This window comes from Echiichthys vipera (assembly GCF_963691815.1).
Source record: "Echiichthys vipera genome assembly, chromosome: 20".
NCBI classification, from domain to species: Eukaryota; Metazoa; Chordata; class Actinopteri; order Perciformes; family Trachinidae; genus Echiichthys; species Echiichthys vipera.
The window spans coordinates 1,327,719-1,342,410 of record NC_139845.1 but is presented as its reverse complement, the minus strand read 5'-3'; the positions used below and the strand labels follow the sequence as shown (position 1 = coordinate 1,342,410).

The window sequence follows — 14,692 nt, the reverse complement described above, 5'->3', positions numbered from 1 at the left end:
TAATAATGACAGGAGCGAATACACACGCTGACTTCTTCCACCGCTGTTAGAGACTGAACACTACACTGGCGCTGGAATCGAACCACCGGCGGGCAGCGGGGTGCGGTCGCCTCATTAGCACGCTGCTAATGGAAACAGATCATTAAAGAGCAGAGAGGCTGAAAGCAGCAGAGTGTTTAAGTGTCTGATCCCTGATCCACACAGAACACTGTGCTCCTCTCCAACCCTGTTTTTATTTCACTTAACCGTCTACTTTAGTGGTCTGAACTTAACCGTCGCCTTTAGTCTAAACTTAACCGTCTCCTTTAGTGGTCTAAACTTAACCGTCTCCTGTAGTCGTCTAAACTTAACCGTCTCCTTTAGTCGTCTGAACTTAACCGTCTCCTTTAGTCGTCTAAACTTAACCGTCACCTTTACACGTCTGAACTTAACCGTCTCCTTTAGTCGTCTAAACTTAACCGTCTCCTTTAGTCGTCTAAACTTAACCCTCACCTTTAGTCGTCTAAACTTAACCGTCTCCTTTAGTCGTCTAAACTTAACCGTCTCCTTTAGTCGTCTAAACTTAACCGTCTCCTGTAGTCATCTAAACTTAACCGTCTCCTTCAGTTGTCTAAACTTAACCGTCTCCTTTACTCGTCTGAACTTAACCGTCTCCTTTAGTCGTCTAAACTTAACCGTCTCCTTCTGTCGTCTAAACTTAACCGTCTCCTTTTGTCGTCTTAACTTAACCTTCTAAACTTAAGCGTCTCCTTTAGTCGTCTAAACTTAAACGTCTCCTTTTGTCGTCTAAACTTAACCGTCTCCTTTAAGTTTAGACGGTTAAGTTTAGACACTAAAGGCGACGGTTAAGTTTAGACGACTAAAGGAGACGGTTACGTTTAGACGATTTAAGGAGACGGTTAAGTTTAGACGACTAAAGGAGACGGTTAAGTTTAAACCACTAAAGGAGACGGTTAAGTTTAGACGGTTAAGTTTAGACGACTAAAGGAGACGTTAAGTTTAGACGGTTAAGTTTAGACGAGTAAAGGTGACGGTTAAGTTTAGACGGTTAAGTTTAGACGAGTAAAGGAGACGGTTAAGTTTAGACAACTAAAGGAGACGGTTAAGTTTAGACGACTAATGAAGACGGTTAAGTTTAGACAACTAAAGGAGACGGTTAAGTAAGGACTAAATCTAAAGGTCGCGTTTATTCCGCGTGTTGTGATCTTTGTGTGTCTCTAACATTTAACGTTTACGCGCTGAAACTAAAGGTCGGTGCGTTTGCGTTTCAGGCTTTTATGTGACGCTGGTCGTGAACCGGTGGTGGAACCAGTTCGTGAACCTGCCGTGGCCGGACCGCCTCATGATCCTCATCTCCAGGTACCAGACGCCGAGTCAGCGCTAACCACGCACTTCCTCCCGTGGTCGACGCATTCACACCGCTCTGTTTCCTGCAGCTGTGTTCAGGGTAAAGACGAGTACGGACGCCTGCTGCGCCGGACCCTGGTGCGCTACGTCAACCTGACGTCGCTGCTCATCTTGCGCTCCGTCAGCACCGCCGTCTGCAAACGCTTCCCCACCGTGGACCACGTGGTGGAGGCAGGTGAGCTGGACTTACCCGCGTTTACAGCGCGGGCACTAATACGGTACAGCGCTCGTACGGGGTCAGATCACACTGTGACGGCTGCTTCTGTCCGCAGGTTTCATGACTCCAGAGGAGAGGAAGGTGTTTGAGGACGTCCGCTCTCCTCACCTCAAGTACTGGATCCCCGTCGTCTGGTTCTCCAACTTGGCGTCCAAAGCGCGACAGGAAGGACGCATCCAAGACAGCATCGACCTGCAGAACATTCTCAACGTGACGCTGAACCCTTTGTTTCCAAACATGAGAGAGAAGTGAAAACACATGAGGTCAGAGAAACGTGAGACTCGGCTGAATCTGTGTCTGTCTTTAGGAGATGAACCAGTTCAGGACGTGGTGCGCGACTCTCTTCGGCTACGACTGGGTCGGCATCCCGCTGGTCTACACACAGGCCTGTCTCCCTCCTTCATACGCACCATCCGTCACCGTAACATGTTTAAATGGGATGCGGCTCCTCTAATCACATCCTCGTCATTACTGTAACTGAATCAGTGCTCTGACTCTCCCACTCAGCGTGAGGGAGGGCTGTACGGTTAAGCCTCTCTCTCTCTCTCTCTTCAGGTCGTCACTCTCGCCGTCTACACCTTCTTCTTCGCTTGTCTGATCGGTCGCCAGTTCCTCGACCCCGCGCAGAAACACCAAGGTCACGACCTCGACCTGTACGTCCCCGTCTTCACGCTGCTGCAGTTCTTCTTCTACTCCGGTTGGCTCAAGGTGCGGATGACCGACAGTCGTGTCTGGATGGTAACCCAGGGTTTGGGAATACCTCGCCACATGGTCACGGTTAGACGGGTCAGGCTTAGGCGTCGACCTCGGATGGTAAAAGTTAGACGGTTAGAGTTAGGCATTGACCTTAAATGGTTATGGTTAGATGGTTGAAGTTGGGTGTTGACCTTGAATGGTTATGGTTAGATGGTTGAAGTTAGGCGTTGACCTTGAATGGTTATGGTTAGACGGTTGAAGTTGGGCGTTGACCTTGAATGGTTATGGTTAGACGGTTGAAGTTGGGTGTTGACCTTGAATGGTTATGGTTAGATGGTTGAAGTTAGGCGTTGACCTTGAATGGTTATGGTTAGACGGTTGAAGTTGGGCGTTGACCTTGAATGGTTATGGTTAGACGGTTGAAGTTGGGCGTTGACCTTGAATGGTTATGGTTAGATGGTTGAAGTTAGGCGTTGACCTTAAATGGTTATGGTTAGATGGTTAAAGTTGGGCGTTGACCTTGAATGGTTATGGTTAGATGGTTAAAGTTGGGCGTTGACCTTGAATGGTTATGGTTAGATGGTTAAAGTTGGGCGTTGACCTTGAATGGTTATGGTTAGACGGTTGAAGTTGGGCGTTGACCTTGAATGGTTATGGTTAGATGGTTGAAGTTAGGCGTTGACCTTAAATGGTTATGGTTAGATGGTTAAAGTTGGGCGTTGACCTTGAATGGTTATGGTTAGATGGTTAAAGTTGGGCGTTGACCTTGAATGGTTATGGTTAGATGGTTAAAGTTGGGCGTTGACCTTGAATGGTTATGGTTAGACGGTTGAAGTTGGGCGTGGACCTTGAATGGTTAAGGCAAAGATAGTTTAACAGGCAGCGATCCTTGCAAGAGTTCTTGAAACCATCTAGACACAACAAAGAACAGGTCCGTCTCTTAATACTGTCCGACTTCCTGTCTGCGACCACAAGCCAACGAGTTCCTACTGGAGACCCTCTGAATTATGTGTGACTGAACTCGTCAGGTAGCGGAGCAGCTGATCAACCCGTTCGGAGAGGACGATGACGACTTTGAAGCCAACTGGATCATCGACAGGAACCTTCAGGTCGGCAGCGAATCCCAGCGCTCCAACAGAAGCGCGATGTTATGTGACACACGTTGTTGTTGTTGTTGGCTGTAGCATCGTAGCTCCCATTGGTCACTTCTTGTGTATCTGTCCCTCCAGGTGTCTCTGCTGGCTGTCGACGAGATGCACATGAACCTGCCTCATATGACCAAAGACATGTACTGGAACGACTGCGAGGCGCGCCCACCGTACACGCTGGCTGCCGCCGACTACTGCATCCCTTCGTTCCTCGGCTCCACCACCGACATGGGGTCAATACGCGCACGTTTTACACAGTACACACTGGGAAATGTCCACCAAGCAGGTCGACTGATTGAAGGCAACTATGTCATCCAATGTCTCTTCCAGACTCTCCGACATCCTGCAGGTCGATGAGGCCGACGTCAACGACAATCGTCCACGGCAACAGGACTCTGTTTTGGCTTGGCGGCAGGAGTCGGTATTTCAATGTTTTCTATCACCTCTGTCAAATATTTGTGTGATTGTTTGTCATTGAACAGCCTGATACTCGATAAACACCACTTTGTACATATATAAGGGATTAAGACAGACCTCTTTGCAACCATTTATCCATCCATCCTCTTCAACCGCTTGTCCCTGTCGGGGTCGCGGGGGGCTGGAGTCGATCCCAGCTGACATCGGGCGTGAGGCGGGGTCCACCCTGGACAGGACGCCAGTCTATCACAGGACACATAGAGACGCACAGAGACAGACAACCATTCACACCTACGGGTGATTTAGAGTCATCAATGAACCGAACACCTGCACGTCTTTGGACTGTGGGAGGAAACCGGAGAACCCGGAGAAAACCCACGCAGACACGGGGACAACATGCAAACTCTACACAGAACCATTCAAACCAGGGACCCTCTTGCTGTGAGGCAACAGTGCGAACCACTACAACACTGTGCGCCCCGCAATCATTTATGTAGTTTGTAAATCCTACAAATGTTCTCCTACAGCTGTCCGTTCTATTGAGGAGCTTAGCGAAGGGTCAGTTATGTAAATGCAACCAAAATGTAGATGACTGGTACACATAGACAACACAGGTCGATGAAGTTCAGTCTCTACGTTCAGATTATACATTTCTTAACGTGGTAAAGAAACAATCCTGATTTGTTGTTTGCTTGAGTCCTGAATGGAAAAACCTCCTTCCATGTTTACAGAATATGACATTTCTCATATCTTTTGATGTTTACAGGTTCTGGGTCGAGTCCGCCGGCTGCTGAGCGTTCAGGAGCCTCCTGAGCTCCGACCTCATCGCCCCATCTTCAAACGACACAGCAGTGACGCAACAGGAAGCTTCTTCCCGGACTTCAGGTTCAGTACGGCTCCATTTAAAGTAATAAAGATGGTGGCTGATTAGTGGCTAACATCGTCTGTGTCTGACTGCGTTAACAGTACACATCCACGCTCAGAGGACATGGGTATACCCTCCCCGGCCAGGGACACCCTTTCCACCTTACGGGAGGTCAGCAGCAACCCCCCATCCCCTGAAAGATCGCCTTCTACCACTTTCCCCCAGCTCGTCGTCAGCCCTCCGTTGTCAGGAAATGTCCGGCACAATATTGACTCTTCTGGCAAAGGTGAAATGGCAAAACCTCAGAATGGACTGGATCCCTCCCCCACTGAGGAGGCACCGGGCTCCTTTTCCCCGAGGTGATTCAGTGGTCCCTTTTGACTTTCCACTGCTTGTTTGTCCAACTTGTTTAAACCATTATACAGCGGGTTTTAGATTATGGGAATACCAAAATGTCTAGCAATCAGTCGACCCGAGCTTTGGTTAAATGCTTCTCTTTAATATTTTATACTCCTGCCTTTCTACTCCTTGAACTTCCCTTTGTGGTCTGACTCATTCTTGTTTGTTAGTGTTTCCAGGACAGGCTCCTTAGTCTGTTGTTCCCCTACCCAGCTGGGACCCAAGGAATTCCGCTGGACGAGTCGCCCGCCGACCCGTCCACGGGGGCGCCAGTTCTCCCTCCAGTTCTCAAGGCAGTCATCAAAAGCGTCCGTCCGCAGCCTGCCGAGCCCAAAGGCTCTGGGAAGGCGGAAACGAGGCCTGGCTCGATTCCAATCCCGACGAGCACCGGGTCCACCTACCGACACTCTGCAGCTCCCTGACCCCGAGTACGATCACGACTTCCAGGGAGTGTCAGGGACCGAGGACGAGGAGGAGGAAGGAACCAACAACAGCAGCGAAGACATCAAAAACCAGGACTCCCAATGACAGCTTGGAGGACAAATGAGAACCACTTACACAGTAACATGAAACTGCCCAAAGAAAGCTGCTCTCAGAGCTGGTAATGACTTTACTCAGGAGGAAAGTTGTTTAGAAATCTCCGATCTCTAAAGGGATGTTGTGAAGCCTTGAGTTTGGGTTTACCTCTTGTTGTCGAGTTTAAGGCCCTTACACATGATATGCAGTGAAAACGCTTTACGCTGGCTGTTCCATTCATTTCCTATGGAAGAGGCTGAAGCACCCAATGAAGCTACGCGCACCGCTCAAATTTGCCTCTGTGCCGCTGCGCTCAAAGTTCAAACCAGTTGAACTTTGACCTTGTTGCCGCTGACCTTTCAACAGCTCAACCAATAAGATAGAAGCTTCAAGTGTGACGTTTACTTTTCGAGCGACACCAAGCCAGTTAGAAAGATGGAGGAAAAACTTATTGTGTGTCCGAACTTCCCCAACTATTTAACGTAACATTAAAGTCGTATCGAGATCTGGGAAGAAAACGTAACGTCAGGGGTTTATAAGCAGCCACACCCGGTTTGTGAATAGGCAGTTTATGAGCTAACGTTGATTTAGCCGTTAACTAGGTCGCTGCGTCCAACCTCACGCTGAGCCCAGCGCAAAAAAGCTTATCATGTGAAGGCCCCTTAAGTCACTGGAGATAAACCCTCACCCTTGACCCTAAGATAGTGCACTAAAGAACAAAAAGAAAGATAACACTGGTAGTCAACTTTTAAGATCAGAAAATGGGCAAAAATGGGAAAAGCAAGCAACCACCAACACGGTTGAGCTCGATGAGCTGTTCAAGAAAAATGCCTTTTTTATGCCTTAATATTTTGTTAACTGAAAAACCACTAAATGCAAATTAGAGGAAGTGAAATTAGCCACCAAGAGCTGAACCTGTAGTGGAAAAATTGTACTGACTTCAGTGCAGTCAGCATTTTCTTGGATGTCACCTGGTGGCCATTAGAGGAACTGCAGCTGAACACACTTCAGCTTTGGTTTCAACACTAAGGGCGCCCTCCCACTGTGCCTCCGCACCGTGCCCCGGGCTTTAGGGTCCTTGTCCCCCCCTCCAGGCCCGTTTGTACTCACACTACCTGGGCCTCGGAGAATGCTTCTTGCTGCCTATACGTCATCACGCCGTAACACGTCACACGCATTGATGACGTCATGGCGATGCATGGCTTTGTTTCCAGATCTTTCCGTAGACCTCGGAGTTTTTGTGCGTCTTGTCGACTGTTTTTGAATCTTTTCATCGACCAAATCTGCAGTAAACACTCCACCTCCGCATCACACCAACGTGAACCTTTCACCGCCATTGTTTGAAATGTCCGCGCATGGTCCCTCCGTCTTTTTTCTACGTCCCAACAGGCGCACAGGAAATGACCTCAGAACCGCCGTAGGCCTCGTGCTCGTACACGTGCGCACGCTCGTGCTCGTACACGTGCAAACGTGCTTTACTAAAGCCCACCTCTCTCAGACGGGTCGTGGACGGCCAGCTGTCCACAGTTATGCGCGGAGCGGTTGCACTCACACTGGTCAAACGCACTAGGCTTGACCCGAAAAACCTGTTTTGGCCCGGTGCGGAAGGACAGTGTGGTGACTGATTAGAGCAAGAACTCAGGATTACTGACTGGACTTTAAGGGTTTCTAGAATCTTTTCCTGCACAAGAATTGCCGGTGTTTACATGATAACAGCTTGTTTTTGTAAATGTAGCTGAAGTTATGATTATACAGTGTCTGTTGCCTCTGCTGAATCACCAAAAACTGTACTGCACTGTGTTTTTTTAAATAAAACTTGACTGATTTGTGAAGGGGTCACCAAAGATTAAGAATGGTGTCACCAAGGCCATAATCAACAGTTTGACTAATGATCGTTGTTTGTCCTTGATGATGTAATCGGAGGATGTTCTGTGATTGGGCCGTGTTGTTGGGCAGCTGATCTCATGATTCACACAAAAGAATTAAAAAATGCTGTTATGTTTTTGATTCTTTTTATTGTACAGGACTTATTGTTGATGCAGTCGTCAGCTACTGATAACTGACGGGTTTGAGTTTGGGTGCTTAACAGAAGCAAAGCCGACCCGGTCCTGTCCTCTGTCAAAGACGGTGTAGTACTCTGTCAGAAATACATCTCCCAGAATCCACAGGGGCCCTTGAGGGGAAACAATGTCCACGGCCTGGAAACCACTGAAGCACAACTCCTTGTCACCAAGCATCTCCTGGAGATAGAGACAAAGACAGATGGCTTTTGAAGAGGACATCTGAGTACAGACTGTATTTCTGTTTCTAGTTTATTAGCCATGTCAACCATGGGACATATAACTTAACAAATCATTGTTTCCCTCAGGTCCAAGATCGAAAAACAGACAAAACCTCAACATCTGAAGTGCAAGGGTCCAATAAGGGGGGGGGGTCGGATGGAAACTTGAAACTTGTTCTTCTCGGGCACAAGGTTTGAGACGTAGACTTGAACATCTTGGAACATCCAAGGACCTCCTACAACCCCCCTGAAACCCTTAGATGCCGTACCATTCCAGGATTTCCCTGAAACTAGAAGAAATTCCTCAAACTGTGTACCAAGAATCCAACAAGGGGGCGGCGGTGGCTCAGGAGAGAGAGAGCAGATCTATTTGGAAGATCGGCGATTCGATCCCGACCCCTCCAGTTGGTAATTTGCATTACACTGAACCAGAGAGGAGACATTAATCATTACAAACTTCCTTGAAAACTCCCTTGAACTCCATCTGAGAAACCGAGGAACCGTGTGGTACCCTTAGACCTTGAGGCTCTGCTGAACTCTTGAGCACCTCAGAAAACCTTTAAAATACCTCAAAACCTTCTAGATCCCAGTCCTTGACCCAGACCCTATAAATGTTAACAATGTAATCCTTATAAGTATGTCAAAACAGACATAGACAACTGCTGGTCTGCCAGTCGTTTGGTAACTAAACCATGACATACCTTCCTAACGTAGTGCTCAGCAGTCAGTGTGTACTCTTTTCCACCGAGGACGAATGTCACATGAGGCAAACTGGACAATCTGACACAGTCGATGAGGAACTGAAACACACACAAAGGTAAAGATCCAATGAGGTTCATATAAAATGTGTTTATCCTTTAGAATATATAATTAGATGTTGTTTAACCTCTCCTATGTTTGTGGGCGAGGCTCCAATCAGCTGCTGAAGTCTGAGGATGTCGTTGGTCGGTCCAGCGATGAGGGAGGTGCCAGTATCCACAATCGCCTGGCAACCGTTAGGACAGAACGAACTTACACCCTGCACCCCGACACTGAAACATAGACAGAGATCATGATTTGCAAGGAGACTGTGAAGGCTTGTTTTACGATCATCAACGGGACTAAAGCTCCTGGCATTTAGCTGGGGATGGGATGTTGGTTGTGGTCAAGAGCCAAAGGTGAACCTGTCCATCTTGATCTGCCAGTATCCCTTAGCAGACACAGGAAGCCAGTTGATTGGTCCGCTGTACAACGCCTCGTCCGTTCCACCTAGCAACAGTTCGCCTTCTGGGTTGCCGCTACTTGTTCTCCTGCAGGGACAAAAATCACATTTCAATCAACAAACATGTTCACTCTTTGTTTATGAACCTCAAAGACTTTATCAAACCACCGAGGATTCATTATTCCTAGAGTCCTCTGGACATTCCTGGGACCAAACGATGAAGTCCCTGAAACCTTCACAAATCATAGATCTCTCTGGATCTCTTGGGACCAAATGTCTCAAGCCATATCGCAAGAGTCAGCAGAATAATAATCCAACCAAACCAAACAAATCCATTCATTAATGAGCATTCTCGCAGGCCTTCAAGAACCCTGGGACCAAGGACCCAAGACGTCTTGGTTTCCTCTCTGGAACTTCATGGAAACCCTAAAGCCCAGTTCAGAGCAAAGATTCGCAAAGAGACGAGTCGGAACTTGCAACCTCCAGGTCTGCAGAGTTCTGAAACCAGCCAGTTCACACCAGTGAGACGAGGCGAGACTGTGTATCATCTCCATCACAACTCAAGAGAGTACCTTAAAACACTAAAACTCTGCTGCATGGACCCCCTCAGTAACACTTGAACACCCCGGACCATCCTAAAACACTAGGTAACTCACTGAAGCACCTCATTGTCTTGGATCCTTCTGGAACCATCTGATTAAAACATTTGGACCACCCTAAAGCATTTTGATATGGAGGCCAAAGGAACCCCTAAACACAGCGTTGTCCCCAAAACACTAGTCCTGTGTGTTCCCCCAAAACTGCAAAGGGATGCTCTAAATCTTTGGAGCCCTCTCAATCCGTCTTAAACCCTTGAACTCTAACTTTTTGGACTCTCTTAAAATACAGGTAAATGTTCTGCATCACCTGAAACCCTTTGGAACTTTGGAAAACCCTAGACCCTTTCCAAACCTCTTCAGAAAACACCTTTAAGCACCCAAAACTCTGTGGATCCTTGATCCCGGAGGACTGGTGTGGTTTGGAAACCACACGAAAATGTGAATTAAAACTTCCAAATGATGAAACCTGTAAAGGTAGGAACAACAATAAATGCTCCTCACTCCAAGGGACCCGAGCAAACTGGTCGTACTGATGACCTCCCAGCGTGAATGCTTCAAAATAGACAAACTTGTAAGTCGTGGCATCAGTCTGGGCAAAAGGGGATCGCACCTGCTGAGGTAGAAGGAGAAGACCGGCTTGTCCACCGTCTTCTGCGCCAGCAAGTTGTCGAAAACGGGGTTTCCAAGGATCTCCGCCAGGGACGGGTAACCCATCCCCAGAACACCGTCGAACCTCGCCATTACAAATGCGGCACCGGGCTCGTAGACCGACTCGCCGAACTCCTGGTTCAGCACGGTCAGACCCCCGACCTGGACCAGAAGACAACCGATTACAGAATATTATACCATCGAGTGCAACTTTAGCTTCTTTAGCGACATGGGGCCAAAACAAATCTTCCGAATCCCTCACGGCTCATTTACCAATAGAGATTGAGTTATTTTTTAAGGAATTGTGCCAAAAACTCGGACGCTCTTGAGGTTGTTTCTTGAAGTTAGTTTTGTATTAACCTGAATATGTAAACCCAGAACATGTAGCAACGGGACACGATTTATGAAGCGTTCTGGTATGACCTTAATAAATGGGACAATTTATGTGGACATTACAAGTTCAACCATCCGTGAGGAACTCGGAGTAGAGCCGCTGCTCCTTTGCGTTGAAAGGAGCCAGTTGAGGTGGTTCAGGATCATCTGGTAAGGATGAACCCTGGGCGCCTCCCTAGGGAGGTGTTCCAGGCACGTCCAGCTGGGAGGAGGCCTCGGGGAAGACCCAGGACCAGGTGGAGAGATTAGATCTCCATGCTGCTAAAGCTGCTGCCCCCGCGACCCAACCCCGGATAAGCGGATGAAGATGAGATGAGATAATTTCATGACTCCAGAATCTGTATTTCTTTTCTCTAAATGTTAATGTCATGCATATGAGTTTTTTTTTTTACGGTTTAAAACACGTGCATGTGCATTACTTCCTTTTTGGACAGGAAAAAATGATCGTGACCATTCGGCTACTCGCCTTCATTCAAGTGTTTTAAACCGTATTTCCTAGACTGAGACGATAACACCTCCAGCATCTCTTAAAAAGACGTTCATACTTCTGTTTACTGTGGATTCAGACGGACCAGGGACTTCGCAGATAGATCATTTGTGTCTGAACGTATTCGGCCACCAGGATTCCCAGAGTGTTCGCACATTTGATGACTTATTCTCTCGTAATCGTTACAGTAACAAACTTTGGTAGAGTTGAATAAAAGTGGACCTTCAGTGTGTCTCTGGCCATGACTCCCAGCAGGTGCCCCGACCCGTAGTGAATCCCGAACATCCGACCGTCGTGATGGAAAGAAGAGGAGTCAAACGCCCTGAAGCGCTTGTGCAACGCTGCAAACACACACACACACACACACACACACACACACACACACATACCGTGAACTTCTTATCAGGAACACAGTAAACCATGTTGTCGTGCCGTCCTGACCCTAAAACACAGGCTTTTGAAATACCAACACAAACACGAACACTTGTGTTGTGTTATTTATAGAGTTGGATTATCTTGTGAAAATAGATAAGAGCAAAATCTACAGAATACGAAGACAAAACAATTAAAAAATATATATGTATAGTGTCTGTACAGCACAAACAGATTAAAGACGACTAAAAAGATGCAAAATGACTAGAAATAGATGCAAAACCACCACAAAAAGATGCAAAATGACTAAAAATAGATGCAAAACCAACACAAAAAGATACAAAATGACTAAAAATAGATGCAAAACCAGCACAAAAAGATGCAAAATGACTAAAAATAGATGCAAAACATCACAAAAAGATGCAAAATGACTAAAAATAGATGCAAAACATCACAAAAAGATGCAAAATGACTAAAAATAGATGCAAAACCACCACAAAAAGATGCAAAATGACTAAAAATAGATGCAAAACCACCACAAAAGATGTGTGTAGAATTGTGTAGTGCTGTGTAGTGTTGTGTAGTGTTGTGTAGAGTTGTGTAGTGTTGTGTAGTGCTGTGTAGTGTTGTGTAGAGTTGTGTAGTGTTGTGTAGTGCTGTGTAGTGTTGTGTAGAGTTGTGTAGTGTTGTGTAGTGCTGTGTAGTGTTGTGTAGTGTTGTGTAGTGCTGTGTAGTGCTGTGTAGTGTTGTGTAGTGCTGTGTAGTGCAGTGTAGTGTTGTGTAGTGTTGCGTAGTGTTGCGTAGTGTTGTGTAGTGTTGTGTAGTGTTGTGTAGTGTAGTGTTGTGTAGTGTATTGTTGTGTAGTGTTGCGTAGTGTTGTGTAGTGTTGTGTAGTGCAGTGTAGTGTTGTGTAGTGTAGTGTATTGTTGTGTAGTGTTGTGTAGCGTTGTGTAGTACCACAGGCTTGGCTGACACAGTAGGTTGACGGCACCCAAAGGTCGGAGGAGCCGGTGTCAAAGACCACAGAGAAGTTCTGCCCTGGAGTCCCCAAAGTGATTTCACCGAAATACTGAGCCTGACACACACACACACACACACACACACACACACACACACACACACACACACACACACACACACACACGTCATCAGCGTAAAGTTAAGTGTAAAACAATAAACAATATCATTTAGCGACAAAAGACTCGATGTATGAGATTTTTGTCACAATCGCGCAAATCCATCGTAGAAGTTCTGAGCACATCCGTGATGCGTTCAGTGTCGTTCTTACGTCCATGAAGTTGTAGATCTTCTCGCTGGAGCGTCCGAGCCGCAGAGACGGCGTGCCGGGCGGGAAACACTGAGCGTAGCGCCGGTTAAACATGTCGGGGCGGTGGTCCTTCAGGAACTCCTGCAGCCGGCCGTCGGCCCGCAGCTGGGAACGGATCGAAGCCCCGCGCCTCAGAGGGACCCTGAAGGGGAGAGAACGCAGCTTTAAGTGGAGTCTCCTCCTGCTGGACATTAGAGAGAATGCAGCTTTAAGTGGAGTCTCCTCCTGCTGGACATTAGAGAGAATGCGGCTTTAAGTGGAGTCTCCTCCTGCTGGACATTAGAGAGAATGCAGCTTTAAGTGGAGTCTCCTCCTGCTGGACATTAGAGAGAATGCAGCTTTAAGTGGAGTCTCCTCCTGCTGGACATTGGAGAGAATGCAGCTTTAAGTGGAGTCTCCTCCTGCTGGACATTAGAGAGAATGCAGCTTTAAGTGGAGTCTCCTCCTGCTGGACATTAGAGAGAATGCAGCTTTAAGTGGAGTCTCCTCCTGCTGGACATTAGAGAGAATGCAGCTTTAAGTGGAGTCTCCTCCTGCTGGACATTAGAGAGAACGCAGCTTTAAGTGGAGTCTCCTCCTGCTGGACATTAGAGAGAACGCAGCTTTAAGTGGAGTCTCCTCCTGCTGGACATTAGAGAGAATGCAGCTTTAAGTGGAGTCTCCCCCTGCTGGACATTAGAGAGAATGCAGCTTTAAGTGGAGTCTCCCCCTGCTGGACATTAGAGAGAATGCAGCTTTAAGTGGAGTCTCCTCCTGCTGGACATTAGAGAGAACGCAGCTTTAAGTGGAGTCTCCTCCTGCTGGACATTAGAGAGAATGCAGCTTTAAGTGGAGTCTCCCCCTGCTGGACATTAGAGAGAATGCAGCTTTAAGTGGAGTCTCCCCCTGCTGGACATTAGAGAGAATGCAGCTTTAAGTGGAGTCTCCTCCTGCTGGACATTAGAGAGAATGCAGCTTTAAGTGGAGTCTCCTCCTGCTGGACATTAGAGAGAATGCAGCTTTAAGTGGAGTCTCCTCCTGCTGGACATTAGAGAGAATGCAGCTTTAAGTGGAGTCTCCTCCTGCTGGACATTAGAGAGAATGCAGCTTTAAGTGGAGTCTCCCCCTGCTGGACATTAGAGAGGATGCAGCTTTAAGTGGAGTCTCCTCCTGCTGTTGTTACCTGACCAGCGTGGAGCTCGTCCATGTCCAGAGCAGCAGCTGCAGCAACACCAGCCTCAACATGTCTGTGGGTCGGTTCCACAGAGGAGGAGCTTTTATCTCCACAGCTCACGGCGACTCTGATTGGTTCAAACGCACAGCAGAGACTCGTGCACCGGAGACCTGAGGCAACATGTTTCTTACAAAATACACCAAACAACCACAAAGATGCAAAATGACTAAAAATAGATGCAAAACCAGCACAAAAAGATGCAAAATGACTAAAAATAGATGCAAAACCAGCACAAAAAGATGCAAAATGACTAAAAATAGATGCAAAACCAGCACAAAAAGATGCAAAATGACTAAAAATAGATGCAAAACCAGCACAAAAAGATGCAAAATGACTAAAAACAGATGCAAAACCAGCACAAAAAGATGCAAAATGACTAAAAACAGATGCAAAACCAGCACAAAAAGATGCAAAATGACTAAAAATAGAAGCAAAACCACCACAAAAAGATGCAAAATGACTAAAAAAAGATGCAAAACCAGCACAAAAAGATGCAAAATGACTAA

At 47.1% G+C, this 14,692-nt stretch overlaps 2 protein-coding genes across 2 annotated transcripts in view; one reads left to right on the top strand and one right to left on the bottom strand.

Moving 5' to 3' along the window:
• The window catches only part of LOC310962312 (bestrophin-3-like), a 9,285-nt gene extending 2,513 nt beyond the window's left edge, over positions 1-6,772 (top strand). Inside the window, exons 4-14 of the mRNA XM_083934725.1 lie at positions 1,272-1,359; positions 1,437-1,582; positions 1,680-1,834; positions 1,932-2,045; positions 2,180-2,332; positions 3,349-3,429; positions 3,550-3,701; positions 3,799-3,889; positions 4,652-4,770; positions 4,852-5,109; positions 5,320-6,772. Of these exons, the coding sequence (XP_083790851.1) occupies positions 1,272-1,359; positions 1,437-1,582; positions 1,680-1,834; positions 1,932-2,045; positions 2,180-2,332; positions 3,349-3,429; positions 3,550-3,701; positions 3,799-3,889; positions 4,652-4,770; positions 4,852-5,109; positions 5,320-5,677 (1,715 nt within the window). The 3' untranslated portion in view covers positions 5,678-6,772. The remainder of the gene's footprint in view (positions 1-1,271; positions 1,360-1,436; positions 1,583-1,679; positions 1,835-1,931; positions 2,046-2,179; positions 2,333-3,348; positions 3,430-3,549; positions 3,702-3,798; positions 3,890-4,651; positions 4,771-4,851; positions 5,110-5,319) is intronic.
• A 938-nt stretch (positions 6,773-7,710) lies between these two features.
• nots (nothepsin) lies at positions 7,711-14,197 on the bottom strand (the record flags this gene model as incomplete). The annotated part of the gene is made up of 9 exons (XM_083935048.1): positions 7,711-7,905; positions 8,648-8,746; positions 8,833-8,977; positions 9,110-9,235; positions 10,357-10,556; positions 11,497-11,615; positions 12,604-12,721; positions 12,935-13,115; positions 14,136-14,197. The coding sequence occupies 9 exons, from the start codon at positions 14,195-14,197 to the stop codon at positions 7,711-7,713; spliced, it is 1,245 nt and encodes a 414-aa protein (XP_083791174.1).
• Between the last annotated feature and the right edge of the window lie 495 nt (positions 14,198-14,692).